A 16,217-nucleotide genomic window follows, 5' to 3' on the forward strand; every position below is an offset into this window, starting at 1 on the left:
ACTGTCAACTCCCAAGGTTCCAGCCCCTCCTTGGGGGCAGCGACATCCAAGGTAGGGGGACAAAGGGCAGGCTGCTTGTCCTAATTCAGGACAACTCTGAGGGCCCAGACTTTGTGGCCACTCCATCCCAGTTCATTATCTCCTGCGGACCCCAACACTCCCTCCCAGGTGTGGTTCCTAAAAGCACCCTCTCGCCATTCCCACCCCCACCCCCAGAAACCTCCATCTCAGAATCTGTTTCCAGGAATCAGACATAAGTCACCACCAACAATCTCAGTTCTGAAGTTTAAAATCTGAACCGCACACAAAAGAAAACACCCCAAACTTGGTTTAAAAAATTAAATCAGGGGACAGGGTATAGCTTAGTGGTAGAGTGCATGCTTAGCGTAAACGAGGTCATAGGTTCAATCCCCAGCACCTCCATTAAATCAATCAATCAATTAATCAATCGATAAAATGCTCATGAATATCTTTTTAAAAAATGAAATCTGCCCCCACAAAAAAGAAGTGATAATTATGTGATGTGATAGAGGCGTTAGCTAACACTACAGTGGTAATCATGTCGTAATATATAAATGTATCAAATCAATAACAATGTTATATGTCAATTATATCTCAATGAAAAAAAGCTAAGTCTTGCCTCTTTCCTGTTAGGATTTAATGCAGGTGCAAAGCTTAGAACCCTGGAAAGGGCACGCTAGGCTTCTTTCTTCCCCTTCTACCTGCCCAGCTGTCAAATGGTGGCTCCTAACATGTTATAGGTTGAATAATTGCCCCCTCAAAGATATCAGGTCCTAATTCCTAGAACCTGAGTTCTCTCATCTAGAGAGTCTTTGCCGTTGTAACTAAGTTTGCAGATGTGACCAGGAACCTTTGCATGGGGGAGATGATACTGGAATATCTGAGAGAACCCTAAATGCCATCACAAGTGTCTTTGTAAGACAGACACTGGAGGGAGGCAGCCGGGCCATGCCGGCAGCCAGCAGAAGCTGGAAGAGGCAGAGTGGGTGCTCCCCTAGGGTCCCTGAGGGGACACGGCCCTGCAGACACCTTGATTTCAGCCCAGTGAAATGGGTTTTGAACTTCTGGCCTCCAGGGCTGAGAGGGGAGCCACCAAGCATCATAAGATGCTCTATGGGGCTGGTAGGGCTTACAGCTGGGTGCTTCCTCTCATGCCCCAGATCCCCCGTGAACAGTTAGGGGAGGCTCACCTGCATTTACCTCTATGCAAGAGCTGTTTTAGCCATTAGCTGTCTCTCCAGCCTTCTGCAGCCCCAGGAATCTGGTAAAACCTTCAGCTTTCGTCTGCTTACGCCATTCGCTGCACCAGGCTGCCCTATTAATCAGGTTTGTAGACGATCTCACACCAACTTCGTTTTGAGCACGTCCCCCTTCTCCACAAGAAACACTCGTGCATCTTTGGCTGCAGCAAATTCTGGAACGGGGGGTGGGAGGGGACAGCTGATTCTCCTCAGAGAAGCACACTGTGGCCAGTTTACGGACCCCTGTCTCCTTAGTGCGTGTGAGGGCAGAGCCTCTGAGTGACCATCTTTCCCCACTATCATGTTCTCCACGACACACGTGAAAACAGTATCTCTGGGTGTTTTCCGAGCTTCTTGGGCTCTACGGAGCCAAAATCGGGCCTCAGTTTTAGAGATCCCAAATCACCAAGTTTTATTTTCAGCTGAAGAATCTAAGTCCCTATGTCAGGGCCACAGAAGAAAACAGACAAAAAGGACACAGTGGGGACTGACAGCCTCACCCCACAAAACGCATGGCCCCTACTATGTGCCATGTCCAGTGGCGCAGCTGCAAACAAGAGGGACAGAGCTCACTTTGTGGGGCTTTCAAGCTGAGGGAACAGAAATGACAAAGGGGCAGGACAATGAGCCTTTGCTGATGTCTGAGTGTGTTTAACAGGAGTCAATTCTCACGTTCCCTCTGGGTCCTTGCGTTCCGCGTCTTTCTCAAAGGACAACACGAACGGAAATCCAACTCTGATGCTGTGCCTTGGCCCTCGAACCTCATCAACGTCACTCAGTGTTCTGCAGAGAAGCCCAAGGCTGACACTACTTCGTCCCTGCCTTGTGTCCCTGTGAGCCAGTCTACTTTTTACAATTTTATTTTTTTTTTACCACGAAATAGACACACACTCTTCAGTGCATTTTACATGCACACACATTAAAGCAAATCATCCAGTGAACATTCACTGACCTCAGGATTCAGGCTGTTCATCTGGCTGACAGTTCGGGAACTGACTTCAGTGCAGCCTTGGGGATGTGCTGCACCCCGGTGGTGGGGGCTCAGCCCATTCCCTTCTCCCTCATTTTCCCTCTAAATCTCCTCAGGAAGCTTAGAATCAATTAGGCTCAGATCATAGGAAATTTTAGACACCAGGAATGTTGGCCTTCAACGTATCCTGATTGCAACTTCAAGTTTATAACAGTTTGACCATGATAATGACAAGGAAGGAAGGAAGGGAGGAAGGAAGGGAGGAAAGCAATAGCTTGACCTCACGTACAAAGTGATTAGACTTTATTGCAGCTTCTCACAGAACTGGGTTTTCAGTGCCAGGACCATCTTGGGATCTTTGGTGGGGGTTCCAGGGGCCAGGGCACAGGGGAGGGAATCAAGTTGCTGCCTGGAGAGTGCCCCCTCCCCCTTGCCCCGGGGTAAAAAATGTCCCTAAGAGCTCTTTCCCTGCCACACTGCAGGGGACCAGAGCCTCTGACCACGAGCTTCTCGAGGGAGAGGACAGGGCAGAGGGACGGGCTCAGGGCACCATGTGCCACCACTTGAAGGAGAAAGGCTGCCGGCGCACGTTGGTGCCGCAGTGCACATCCCCCTGCTGAACATGGTACGAGGTGAAGTCATCGATGAAGGTGCAGTGGAGGCCCAGCGGCTCCAGCAAGGCACACATCTTCTCCTCCAGGCAGCAACGGCCGTTGATGATGGGCCCGAAGGGCTTGGGGATGCCCAGGTGCTTCCCCAGCACGAGCATGTTCACCTGCAGAGAACGGGGAGCCCAGGTCAGGGTGGTGGCATGCAGCCTGTGCCCCTTTCCTCTTCTGAGCTTTGGAAACAACAGCCCCACTTCACAGACGAGCAAACTGAGGCCTAGACAGGTAACGTGAGCTACCTAAGGCGACCCAGCGAGTCTAGGACTTACACCCAAGCTTGTGGGAACTCCTGGGTCCATGTTCTTAACACAATTCTCTCCCTCCCCACTGCCACGTCTGGCAAACTATTCCCCAAGGCCCAGCTCAAATACCACCTCCTCTGGGGAGCTGCCTGTGAATCCCCGATTAGTCGTCCTCCTCTGTGTTTCCATAGCTCCCAGCACAGTGCCTGGCACATAGAAGGAACTTAAATATCTGTTGAATAAATGAGTAAGTGACTACTTCTTTTGTGGCGCTTTCTATACAATATACCTTACATAAATGACTGTTTCCTCCATTATATTCGGAGATGGCCTGGTGAGGTGAAAGGATGAGGATTTTGGCTCCAGGCCATCATGGGCTTGAATCCCAGCTCTACCATGACATAGCTGTGTGGCCTTAGGCAGTCACTTCTCCTCTCTGAGCCCCATCAGCAAAAAGAGCCCAAATCCATTCCCATTGCTCTGACAGTTAGATGAGAACACGTATGCAGAGTCTGCACCAGCAGGCAGAGTCAGCGCAGAGTCAGTCTCCAGGGCTTATGAGTCACTGCAGGGGCACCTCATTCTCTGTCACCCCTCAGATGCAGCCCATGCTGAGTGCCCGGCACTTTTAAACGTTGATCGCCATGTCACCAGAATCTGGGTTACAGCTTTGTTTCCTCAGGGGCCCCCTATCCACAGCGGGTGAACAACATGTTAATTTCTCCACCTGTTCTGCATCCAGGCTCACGCCCCCACCTCCCATCTTGGGCTCCTGGGAAAGTCGTGGCTCAGGCTCCAGGGCCCTCTGGGGCCTCATACAATGAAGGCACCGAGTGGGTCCTCAAGGCAGCCAATGACTTCACCTAAGATGCCTCATCCCCCAGCCATCAGCATCAGCTTTCTTTCCTGGCTGGGCGAAACTGGAGAAAAAGCAAAATGCATGGGGCCCAGGAATCTCACAGAGGGGAGTGAGAGGAGGGTATGCCCTCCTGTCTTGTTTTAGCCAAGGAACCCTTTATTCTAAACGAAATCTTTTGCAACACCTCAATGCATAAAACAGAAAAAAAATTGAAACTACTGTATTTGAGGCCCCACCTTAGAATCCCAGAGCCCTGGAGAACCCAGTGTGAAGACCACTGTGCCAGGGGCTACTGGCTCCTCCCTGAACTGTAACCCCCAGCTGCAGCAGGAGGGGCGGCCCCGGCAGAACTAGGTGAGGTTTCTGCCTGGCCCTTGGGTGTTCTTTGAAGAGACAGAGTAACAGGGGGAGAGCTGGTAAATGTACACTAGAATGACTTCAAGACAGTGCTGGGGTCACAGTTAAAATTCTTAACAAAGGTGGGGTCCCCCTCAAGTTCACCCTTCAGGCAGGTGAATCTCACTTAGCCCAGGCAGTTCCAGCCTCACCTTCTCCAAGAAGACTTCTGGGACACGTGGTCTGAAAAGGTGCCCCCCCCCTTTATTCCCTTCCTGGCGCTTTACTCCACCTGAGAGCATTTTGCTTGTTGCTTCTTCTCCTCTTCCTGCCCCCACCCCCACCCCACTCCTACCTCACCGCCGGGAGGAAAGCCCACAGGGGACAGTGCAGCCAGACCCCCTGTCTGAATCCCAGCTCTGAATACCTTCTCTTGCCAGCTGTGCGTTTCTCGTGCCAGAGACCTGGCTTCCCTGTGCATCATCTGTTATAGGGTGGTCCATGGTAGTCTCCGACTCCCGGGGTGGTTGTGAGACGCCTAAAGGGGCTTTGTAAGCCGGCGGGGCCGTGTAAACCCCGAGCTGGGCGGAGACAACCAAGCCTCCTGGACCCAGAGCCCCGCTGGCGTCTCAGCCACTTGAGGCCACTCACAAAGGGGAGCCGACTCAGAAGGCCACTTCCTCACCATGTTTGGGAAAAAGGCTTCGGCCTTGAGGGTCCCTGTTAAGTCTTTTTGGAGCTTGAAGAGCTGGGGGATGTCCACGATGTCGCGTTCCGTCAGGCCCAGCTCCTGCTTCAGCACCTCCCGGTTCCAGTCGATGCAACTCTGGGGGCGGGGACGGGCGGTGGGTGGGGCGGGGCCAGCAAGGGGCGGGGCGGGGCCTGCTGTGGGGGCGGGGCCTGCTGTGCGGGAGGGACGGTGGGACAGAGGCCCGGACAAGGGGAGGACCAAAGAGACGGTCAGGAAGGCAGTGACGGGCATCCCTTTGCTTCCCTCCTTCCCTCCCTCTGCTGCGCTCAGCCCCTCTGCCTCTCGCTTCTGCTTCTGTGTCCCTGCCTATCCTGCCACTCTATGCTTGGCCTCTCACTTGCCTCTGTCCCTCTGTTTCTGGGATTTTCACCTGTCTTTCCCTGACTCCAGCTTTGCTGAGTCTCTCACTTTCTGTGCATCACCTTGTGTGTGTTCCTGTCATGGTGACTCCCCTCTTCCTCTCACACACATTTACCCAAATCCCAGGCCATTCACCACCGAGTCCATGGAAGACTTGGACTCAGTCCAAGAGGCACAAGGCAGACCTTGTGCCTTTAACCTCAAGGAGGGCGGCTGAGGGTAAGGCCGGGGCGGGGAGGGGGAGGTGTCAGGTCTGCCCGGGATGTGGTATCTCCTGGGCGGCCAGGCCAGTACCTCCACATATGAATTATGTTCTCTCAATTTCTTGTTTGACAGAATGTCCTTGATTTTCTGTTGGCTTTTGTCTGTCATGGAGAAAAAGAAAAAAAAAAAAAGCAGATGAATTCAGAGGTCCATTTCCCTCTTTCCAGAAGGTACAATGGGGACTCAGTTTTCCCATCTGTAAAATGTGGGTAGCAATGATTCCTAACATATAGTTTTGTTATGAGCAATGGGGAGGCAAACGCTTTTAATAAATAATTTATCAGGATAGGTTCTCCTTAAAAGGGTCACCTTCACTCCCTTGAATTCTCTTATCTCCAAAGGGATCCCATTTCCTGAGGGGCAAATGGAGGTCTGACCATTGCCTGATGCGACATGACATTTACAGATATTAGGTGAAAACTCTCGGCCATGGTGACTTCCACCTCTGACTCTGGCCTGTGTCTGTGGACTTTACTGAAAAAAAAAACAAACCAACTTCTTTCTGTGCTCCACCCAGAGTGACCTTTTTTCAGGTCCTCAAACACATCTTGCTTTCTCCTACCTCAGGTTTGCACTCACTGTTCCTTCTGTCTGGAATATGTCTCTTCCTCTCACCCCACTGCCCCATTTAACCAACTCCTACTCATCCCTCATGCTCTTGCTTGATCTTTGCCTCCTCCGGGAAGCCTTCCTTGAGCTCCTCCCAGACACCTCTCAAAGCCCCTGTGTTTAGTTGTTTCCTTGGCTCACTTCCCCTGGACTGTGAGTCCTGAGGACAGGGAGCTATTCTGCCCAGTCCACGCAGCATCCCTGGGGCCCAGTAGATGCTCAGAAGATATCTGTTGCCTAAATGATTCCATTTGGCAATAGGAGACCACGTGAAGGCAGAGGAAGGTTCCCAGGTAAAAGAACAAGGCATGGTCAACTTACTTTTGACACCTTGGAACAGCAGAGCATCCCCGTGGCCCTCCTCGAGCTTCTCCTGGAATAGTTTGTAGCAGGACCTGGGGCTGGCCAGGAGCAGCCGGAAGCCCTGGAGGCAGAAACCCTGGGGTCAGAAGTCAGCTTTCTCCCAAGAAAGAGGGTACTGCTGAGGGTGCAAGAAGTGTGGGCTTGGACCCAGCCTGGCCACCTCCTCCATGCCCCCTCCTGGGGGTGAGGGAAAAACAGAGTCAGGCATGTAAGGTCAGTTCCCCTAGGCAGAGGGCAGAGCTGTGCTTGGGAACCCAGGAAGGAGGCATGTGGCTTCTTCCCCCAAGATTGCACCTTCTTGTGCACTGGAACAAAGCTCAGGAACTCGTCCACGTGGCCCACAGACAGCCAGTCGGAATAGAGTTTCACAGGGGCCTGCACCTGCTGGGCACTGAGGAAATCCTGCAGGGCCTGGTTCATCTCCTGGCTTTTCTTGCTGCCAACACAGGGTTACACAAGTGTTACGGGGAGGTGGGGGTGGGGGAGTCAACAGAGGTGGGAATTAACAAGGAAGTCTCTGGGGAGACTGGGACTTGGCCAAGGGGTCAGGGTTCTCCTTCAGGGAAGCGATCCAGGGCCCAGGCATGCCTTTATTATATCTCCTAACAACAGAGGAATGTAGAAATTGCCATCCCCAGTTTTACTGGGGGAAACTGAGGCATGGAGTCAGGAAGGTAAGCAGGACCAGAGCTTAGCCCCAGAAATCACTGCCTGTTGACTCAGCCTAGATGCTGGTGTTGGGAGAAAACATGGGGTTTGGAGCTGGCCGCACTGAGTCAGTGATCTCTTGTTGGCCGTGTGGCCTTGGGGACATTCCTTCACCTTTCTGAGCTTCAGTTTTCTCCTTGCCCTGACCTCCAAGGTCCTTAGTGATCTAGCCCTTTGTTCTTCCTCATGGTCAGTCTGTTTTAGTCTCTCTCACCTTCTTGAATCCACTAAGCTCATCCCTGCCTCAGGGCCTTTGCTCATGCTCTTTTATTTGCCAGGAACCCTCTACCCCAGATCTCCATGTAGCCATATCCTCCTTGTCATCAGGCCTCAGCTCACAAGTCCCCTCCCCAGAGAGACCCTCCCTGGTCACCCTGACTGACATAGTTCCTATTCCTCCTCTGCCTCTCTCTTTCATGTTTTCTTCACTATTTGAAATTATCTTCTTTGTTTACTTTTCTGTTATGTGTCTCTCCCACTAGAAGAGTGGCTGCCTTCCTTCCTAGCTCCTAGCACAGTGCCAGGCACAAAGTAGGTGCTCAGTAAATAGTCACTGACTGAAAGAGTGTAAGTGGCAGAGCTGGAAATTGAACTTGGGACAGTTGGGCCCCTAAGCTTCTATTTCTTGCTGGGTACTTTGGTTTTTCTCACACTCCTTCAAGTGTGTTGAGCCCTCTTGGGCTGAGAGCAAGTAGGAAGGCTTCTGCTCTGGCCTCTGTTTTTCCTCTGCATCCCTGGAACCTGGCCAGCCCTCTCCACCCACCTCTCCTTACCTGGGGTAACCGCTGTCCCCAATGAGAATCCTCCCCAGGGGGTACTCCTTCTTCCCGACGGCGACTGGGGGGCTCACTTCCAGGTTCCCAAAGGAGTCAAGGTCAGTCACCTTCCCTGCTTGGGGCATTCGAGTCACGTAGCCAAAATCTGGACCCTGCAATGGGAGAAGCAGGTGCCAAGAGTTAGAGGACTTAGTCCCTGGGTAAAGAGAGGATGGGGTCCAGGTTTAAAGATTAACCCAGTCACAGGAAGGAATCCTGTGATTCAGCAGCTGGTCCAGAGCAGGTAGTGTTATTATTTGTGGAAATGTTGAAGAAATGCCAAGCTGGGGGCAAGAAAAGGGACCAGAATTTGTAAGAGTCTCTAGTGTGCATCAACCACTTCATAAATCGTAACTTTGTAGTGTAGTGATGAATCTGTAAAATATCATTTTATCCTCATTTTCAGAGCAGAAACTAAGGTGGGAGGGAGGGGTGTGTGAAGACACCCCTCCCCCTAGCCAGTTGGCAAAAGGACTGGGATTTGCCCTGTCTCTACAGCAGGCCCTCTTGGTCCACTCTGGGTTGCATCCTGACCTCGGGCTGGAATGAGCCTCCGTGAATGGCTGTGGCATCTCCATCTTCATGAGAAGACCGGGTGGCTGGCCCATCTCTCAGCCCTGGTGTTGGTTTCCTCCTGCTGCTCTAACACATCCAGTGGCTTCGAACACCACACATTTTTTTCTCTTATGGTCCTGAGGTCAGAAGTCTGCAGTCGGCTTCACTGGGTTAACATCAAGGAACAGCAGGCTGGTTCCTTCTGGATGTTCTGGGGGAGAATCCACTTCCTTGCCTTTGTCCACTTGTAGTGATCACCTTGGTTGGTGGCCTCTTCCTCCATCATCAAAGCCCATCTCTCCAACCTCAATATCCATCATCACATGCCTTCTCCACCCCGACCCTTCTCCCTCCCTCTTATAAGGAGCCTTGTGATTTCATAGAGCCCACCCAGATAATCCAGGGGAATCTCACATCTCAAGGTCCCTAACTTAATCACATCTGCAGAGTCCCTGTAGCCACATAAGGTAGCATTTGGTTCTGGGGATTAGGACATATTTGAGGGGCCATCATTTCGTCTGCTTACTGCACCTCTAACCAGCTGCCTACGAATCCGTGGTCTGTACCGCGGGGGCTTCACAGGGAACACGGACTCCCTGAAAGTAGATGCCAAATAGTGAGCTCAGGTGCATTTTTCTGTGTGCATAGTCTCAAGGAGGCCTGTGACTCCACAAGTTTCAAAACCATCATTTCCAATTCCCTTCCTCTTTTTCTCTCTAAAATCCATGGCAACCTGACTTCCTCCCCTACTGTGCCATCAAAACCACTCCCTCGAGGTCACATGACCACACAGCTAAACCCAATGGGCAATGCCCAGGCTTTCTCGCCCACCAGCAGCATCTGAGTCAGCTGGCCTGTCCCCCACCAACCCACCCCATGTCCTTCCCACACTTTCTGCACTTGGCCTTCAGGAGACCGTAAGCTCTTGGGCCACACCTCCCCATTGATCTGTCTCAGTCTCTTGTGCACTGGGGGCCCCATGCCCAGTCCTTGTTTCACTCCCCTCTTTGATGAGCTCACCCCATCTCATGAAATACCGCCCATGCGCTGACCACCCCCACATTTATATCTCAGTCTCCATTTTTCTCAAGTGCCATACATGTATCCACGGCTAGCCTGACTTCCTACTTGGATGTTGACCAAATATCTCACATTTGCCCCAAACAGAACTGATGATCCCTTCTTCTCCCACCCTACCCCATCCCCTGTTCCTCCCTCAGTCCTCCCATCTCAGGGAATGGCACCTGCCACTCACCAAAGTCAAAGCCTAAAGTCACCTGAGGCTTGTCACTCCCTCACAGCATCAGGAAATCCCGTTGGCTCTGCCCTCAAAACATTCCCGGAATCTGGCCACTTCTCACCCCCTCCCCTGCTCCCTTGGTCAGCAACCCTATTATCTCTCACTGGCCTGCTCCCCACTCTTCCTGCTCCCGCCCTGTCCCCCATCCATTCTCAAAATGCCACAGTCAGAAGTTCCCTTTAATAACATCAATCAAATCAGAATCATCCTCAGTTTAAGACTCTGCCATGATTCCCCAGTTTCTCAGATTCTAAACAAATGGCCTCACAATGGCCAAGAAGTCCACAGGGTCTGTTGTCTCCACTACATCTCATCCCTGTCACCTCTGTCTCTCCTACCACTCTTCCTCTTGCTTACTCTGCTCCATCCCTTTGGGCCTCATTGCTATTTCTGGACCATGCCAGGCATGCCCTGCCTCAGGGCCTTTGCACTGGCTGTTCCCACCACCCAGAGCACTCTTCACTCAGACATCCATATAAGCCAACTCCTTCACCTCTTTCAAGTTTTTGCTCCAACGTCAGCCTCTCCACGAGGCCTACCATGACCATTTTATTTAAAATTGCAATGGAATCCCCCACCACTCTGGGACTGTGAGCCCCTTGATTGTGTTCTTTCCTTTTCTGTAGCGCTTGATTTCACCTCCCAACATAGATGTAACTTATTCATTCGTTATACTTATTGTTCATTGTCTCTCTCTGCTCTAGAACATCAACTCTGTGAGGGCAGGGACCTTGGCTTTGCTCACTGACGCATTCCAAGTGCTTAGAACAGGGCCGGGCAGAGAGTAGGTGCTCAAAGAATGTTTGATGAATGAATGATAAGTTCCTTCAAGCCACTGCCCTGGCTGTCACCATGAGAGGAAGTCAGCTACATAGGCTGCAGGCTTGGATTTCTGCAAGCAAGTGAAGTGGTGTCCATTGTCTGCAGAAGGGCCCCCCCAGGGCTGGATATATGGGAGATGCTCACAGGTGCTACTTGCTGCAGTTTCCAGCACAGACTTAGAAAGTTGTCCAAGTTCTCCTCCAGTCTTTCAGGTCCATCAAAGATGAAACCTGAACAGGTCCATCTACCAGAGTAGATGGTGCAAATCCAGCCTTAACCCCTGCTAACCTCTCGTTTTAACAACTGCAGAGCGAAACCTTGATTCAGAGTTCATGCAGTCATTTGCATGGGGCTGGCTTTGATAGCATCCTTTTATTTTCATTCGGTTTAACTTCAAGATTGCCTTCTATTTACGTCAAGTGCAACTGGTGTTCCACTTACAGCGTCAGTATAAAATGTACCGAGTGTGCCAAGCTAAGTGCCTGGTGTACAGTGACGGGCACCACAGCCCAAGGCCCTGCCGTCGTGGTGTTTCCACCTAGCAGGGAGGCAGAGCATGAAAAGTAAACAGGTCTTTGATTTATAACAGAGGCTCCAGAAGGAACCAGCAGGTGCAGCAGCAGAGCCTGCCAGGGGCCTGGGCTGTGTCCTTCCGCGTCAGGACGGCCTCACCGAGGAGGCCATTGAAGCTGAGACCCAAAGGTTGAGAAGCAGCCAGACGCGTGAGCCAGGAAGAGCATTGTGGGCAGAGGGAACAGCATATGCAAAGAGTGCAGCGTGAGCACAAGTTGGGCATGTTTGAAGAACAGGAAGGAGGCCAGCAGGGCTGGAGCTGGGGGAGGGAGAGGGAAAGTGGCCCACGATGGGACTGGAGAAACAGATGGGGCCGTTGCCTGGTGAGGAGTTTGACTTTTATTCCAGTTCTTTTCCTGAGAAGTTTGTGTCGGAATACCCCAGACATGCAAGGCTAAGAGCCTGCCTCCATCCGAGGCTGTCTGTGGGAGGGGTGAAGACACCTCTGCTGAGGTGTCTGTCTGTCTGCCTGGTGGTTTGGCTTGTGATGTCAGAGAGTCTGGCCTTGGAGATGCGGCTACTGAACAGAGTAGGACAGTCACCAGCGAGAAGAGCCGAAGTCTCAGAGCAGCTGGAAAATTCATCCCAGTGCTCCTGAAACAGGACTGACCTGATTCCATGGCAGAGAGACACCATGACCCAGCTGGATCTCTGCATCAGTACCACTCAGCACAGGAGAGTGAGACTTGGACAAGATGCTGAGTTAAACCCAGGTTTCCCTTCAGAGCCTCCTGCATGGGCAGGGCCGCCTCCTTTCCCCCTGGGGCTCAGGGTGCTCACTGGAAAGTCATTCACCCCAGCAAACCTCACACCCCACACTCTTGCCTCCGTTTTCCCTGGGCATCTGAGGTCAGGAGGCTGTCAGGGCTCGGAATGCAGGCTTGGGGTCTTCCTGGGAAAGCCAGGAGCAAGGCGCTCATGGAGCCAGACCAGCCTGGTTTGAATTCCAGCTTCTCTACTCTCTTATTGTGTGACCTCGGGAAAGCTGCCTCACCTCCCTGAGCCTCAGTTTCTTCATCTAAAAAATGGGCCTGTTGATAGCATCCACATTAGAGGCTGTCAGACAAATTAAATGAGTCAGTTCATGTAGAAGTTAGCACTGTGACTGCCACAGAATGTGTGCTCAGGAAATGTAACCATCACGATCGTTATTATTCTGCGCTGACTTTGCATGAAACTGCCAAGTAAGACACGTGACTCACCAATATGTCACCCTCACCCCGCCCCCTCCCCAAACACATATAGAGGACTTTGCCTGTTAATTCACACCTAGGAAATGACCACTCTGATCCTGAAAACCCCCCGTGTCCCAGAATGAGCCCCCCTGAAAGGCCAGACCCCCACCCAAAAGACAGAGCCTCCAGCTGGTTGTTGGGGAGGGTTCTGGTCCCGGCCCCACCCCTACCTTGCAGCAAAAGCACCTTCAGTGGAACAGGGACGCCCACTCCTGGCCCACCTCCGTGGCAGGGTTATCTTGAGGACAAGGTGAGTTCCTGGCTGGAGAGGGCTTTGGGAAAGGCAGAGCCAGATCGCATCACATAACAAAATGCCCTGGCCACCTGTGAGATTGCTGCTAGAGCAGGTCACATGCCTGCCAGATGCTCGGCAGTAGGGGCGGAGGCAGGAGACAGGTAATGAGGAAGGAGGCCTCAAGGCAGGGCGTTCAGCGCTGGTGCCCCCAGCACGTACCAGCATGCACTTGACGGGGAAATCCTTCAGGCCTCGGTTCCTCGGGGAGTCAAAGACCACGGGCATCGTTTTGTGTGGGGCTTGGATGTAGCCGATCTCCATCTCATCCTGTGCAGAGTGAGTGGAAGGGAGGCTGTTACACATGCTGCTGGGGTCTTGACACCCAGCGCAGGGATGGGGAGTGTGGGACCAACCACACTCTCCCCTTCTTGTGGTCAAGGGCAAATTTGCATGGGCTATTCAACCCCAGAAGAGGGGATCCAGGAATCAGAGCTTATTGTCCTGTATTTGCACCAACATGTAGTGGAATCGCGGGCACGCCCTTCACTCCCGCTCCTGGTGAGTGCCTGGGCTGGGTGCCAGCAACCCTGGTGCACGAGCCTCGGGCCCTGTCCTCCCGGGGAGACCCAGGAGCAGGGCACGCCCCACCCAGTACTAGGAGGTGATGGGAGGGGAGGGAGGGGTCTGTGGAAACACAAGAGGCGCTCCTGATGCGATGGGGACAGGAACGAGTCAGAGGGGACTTCTGGAAGAGAGCACTGCTAAGCTGAGGCCCGGGGGAAGGTGGGAGTAGCCCTGCCCCAAAGGAGGGCGGATGAGGCCCCAGCCCAGCCCACGGGGCAGAGAGGGCGAGGGCGCAGAAATGAATTGGGTGCAAGTCCTACCTTCTAGCAGATGGATATTGATGTTGGACATGAATGACGATGAGGTTGAACCACATGAAACTGTCATTCTTGGAGGTAAAAAATGGTGGCATATCAGCAGTTTCATCTGGTTCAACCCGATTTGGCCCAGACGGAATGACGAGAAAGGAAGAGAGGGTGTTATTTGTGGGTTTAGAAAAAAGAGGAATGAATTCCCACTGGAGAGCTCGAGGAAGTTTCTGCAGGGGATTCGAGCTGAGATTGGACAGGTAGGATTTGGACATGGGGGATGGGAATAGGGAGGGAGGTGGGAGAGAAGGAACAGGGCTGAGGGAGGGGGTGGGAAGGGAAAGCAGGGGGGAGGGCGGAGTCGCCCAGCACAGCCCGCCCACTGCCCCCCCCACCCCCACCCACCCATGCCAGGCGCTGAGCTGAATGAGACTCCATCTCTGCCCCTGGGAGGCTCACAGCACAATGGGGGAGCCTGGCGCAGCAATGGAATGGTGAATCAGTGTGGCCAGACCGGGGACAGCCAGGTGGAGAGGGCCCTGCAGCCAGGCTGAGAAGGAGGAGATGGGGGCCATGGACCCTGCTGGAGCAGGGGTGTGGCCTGGGCTGTGGCTGTGCCCAGGATGGCTGGCTTGGAGGGAGGGCCACTGGAGGGACTGTTTAAGTTCCAGGCCCCTGAGCTTTGCAGCATTTCCTGAGGTCAGCTGAGAGTTTTCAAGCAGGACCATGGTTTTCATCTTGGTGACCATGGTGGGCATGCTGTGGCCACAGTAATGTCAAGTTGAGTCACTTGCCCGAGCCTCTGTCTGTGAGGACCCTCAGAGGCTCCTAACTCCTTGCCCATCCGAGGTAGGATGGCTAGACAGGGGATGGGCCCAGCCCTCAGAGCCAGGGTCCCCAGTGTCCCTTGACTGTCAGGGATATGCCTCCTGTGTGTCCGGCCAGCCTGCCCTGAGGGTCACAGACCTGCATCCACCGGTCATCCATGCTCTCCTCCTTGGCGCAGACGATCAGCTTGCACCTGGCTTTCTTGGCCAGAGCAGCCACTGACTTCAGGAAGTCCTCATTTTCCAATATTCTAGAAAGAGCAGAAAAGAAGCTCCTTAGTGCCATTGATTCAGTGGCCAGTGGCCTTGGCTGGGTTGCCATGGGACAAGCTGGACCCCTAGGGGTTCTCTAGGGGTGAAGCAGGAGCTCAGGCCTGGAGGAGCCGGGGAGGGGCACGGTGGGTGCTCTGAGACACCTGGGGCCTGGATGGAGACCCCGGCTCACCTGCCTCTCTGCTCTCAGCAAGCTTATCTCACTGAACTTTTGTTTTTTTAAATTAATTTATTTATTAAAAATATATTTTTTAATGGAGGCACTGGGGATTGAACCAAGGACCTCGTGCATGCTAAGCACATGCGCTACCTCTGAGCTATATCCTCCCCCACATCACTGAACTCTTGTAACAACCCAGGAGGGGAACTAGCAGGTACTCACCCTCCACACACACACACACACACACACACACACGACAGCATGAGGGAGTCAAAGCCTAAAGTCACACCACCTGGGGACAGCACTGGGATTTGAACCCAGACCTTGCTGGCTTTCGGCCTGTGTCCTGAGCACCAGGTTATATTACTTACACCCTCAGCCCTTCTGTCCCGAAGTGATGGGAAGAGGAGAGAGGAGGGTCCCCTTGAGACCCTGCATAGTTAGTAGGTGTTCTCAGACTGCAGGATACATGCCGAAGTTCTCTAGAGCAGCTTGTGAAAAAGCAGCGGGATCGCACATATACTAAAATGCAGCTGGACCTGGTCCCCTGAGTTGAGACCCAGCTGTTCCGAGGTTGGCCAGGAACACGCGTTTTAAACGAGCGCCCAGAAGTTTCTGGTGCTGGAGGCCCACAGGTCACACTCTCAGGAGCCCTGGAAGCCTGGCTCGGGGACTGAGGGTTCTCATCTTCCCGGTCTGGCCAACTCGGTAGGCCCCCAGGAGCTAAAGCAGCCTCAGCCCACATCAGGGCAGCAGAGCAACAGTGAAATCAACAACAATGACGATTTCTCCTGCCTTTTTATGGCTCCAGCCGGCCTCAGCCCTCAGCGAGTCGCAGCAGGGATACAAATTTTTCCCCATTCTCACAACAAGCACGTGTTGGGCCTGCGCCCCAACACAGGGCTCCTGAGGGCTCTCCCAGGTGTGTCTGGGCCCCGCCCCCAGCACTCCAGGGCCCTCACCTGCACACGTACACCTCCTTCGGGGGCTGAGTGTTGGGGGTCATGATCCAGGGGGCCACGCGGAAGACCACACTGTCCTGGAAAACCAGGGCTTCAGGGAGATCCTGTAGGCGGAGGGGCAGGGGAGGGGCTGTCACAGCAGCCATGGCCCCACACCTGTTTCCTGGCAGCTGTTTGGAGCCCCCGCCCCAGCTGG

General features: G+C 53.2%; 1 protein-coding gene and 1 long non-coding RNA gene across 3 annotated transcripts in view; both read right to left on the reverse strand.

The window, feature by feature from the left end:
• Positions 1-2,518: 2,518 nt before the first annotated feature.
• PADI4 (peptidyl arginine deiminase 4) overlaps positions 2,519-16,217 on the reverse strand; it is a 32,494-nt gene continuing 18,795 nt past the window's right edge. For both annotated transcript variants that reach the window (XM_064494005.1, XM_064494004.1), the window contains exons 8-16: positions 16,022-16,125; positions 14,766-14,877; positions 13,147-13,254; positions 8,166-8,320; positions 6,979-7,120; positions 6,643-6,745; positions 5,743-5,813; positions 5,023-5,163; positions 2,519-3,007 (exon numbers count right to left, since the gene is read on the reverse strand). In XM_064494005.1, the coding sequence (XP_064350075.1) occupies positions 2,774-3,007; positions 5,023-5,163; positions 5,743-5,813; positions 6,643-6,745; positions 6,979-7,120; positions 8,166-8,320; positions 13,147-13,254; positions 14,766-14,877; positions 16,022-16,125 (1,170 nt within the window). In that variant the 3' untranslated portion in view covers positions 2,519-2,773. The remainder of the gene's footprint in view (positions 3,008-5,022; positions 5,164-5,742; positions 5,814-6,642; positions 6,746-6,978; positions 7,121-8,165; positions 8,321-13,146; positions 13,255-14,765; positions 14,878-16,021; positions 16,126-16,217) is intronic.
• On the reverse strand, positions 3,688-5,016 carry LOC135322908 (uncharacterized). The gene is made up of 2 exons (XR_010383967.1): positions 4,765-5,016; positions 3,688-3,831 (listed from the first exon to the last, which is right to left on the reverse strand). It is a non-coding gene; the product is annotated as an uncharacterized LOC135322908 (long non-coding RNA).

Source organism: Camelus dromedarius, chromosome 14 (assembly GCF_036321535.1).
Source record: "Camelus dromedarius isolate mCamDro1 chromosome 14, mCamDro1.pat, whole genome shotgun sequence".
Classification (NCBI taxonomy): Eukaryota; Metazoa; Chordata; class Mammalia; order Artiodactyla; family Camelidae; genus Camelus; species Camelus dromedarius.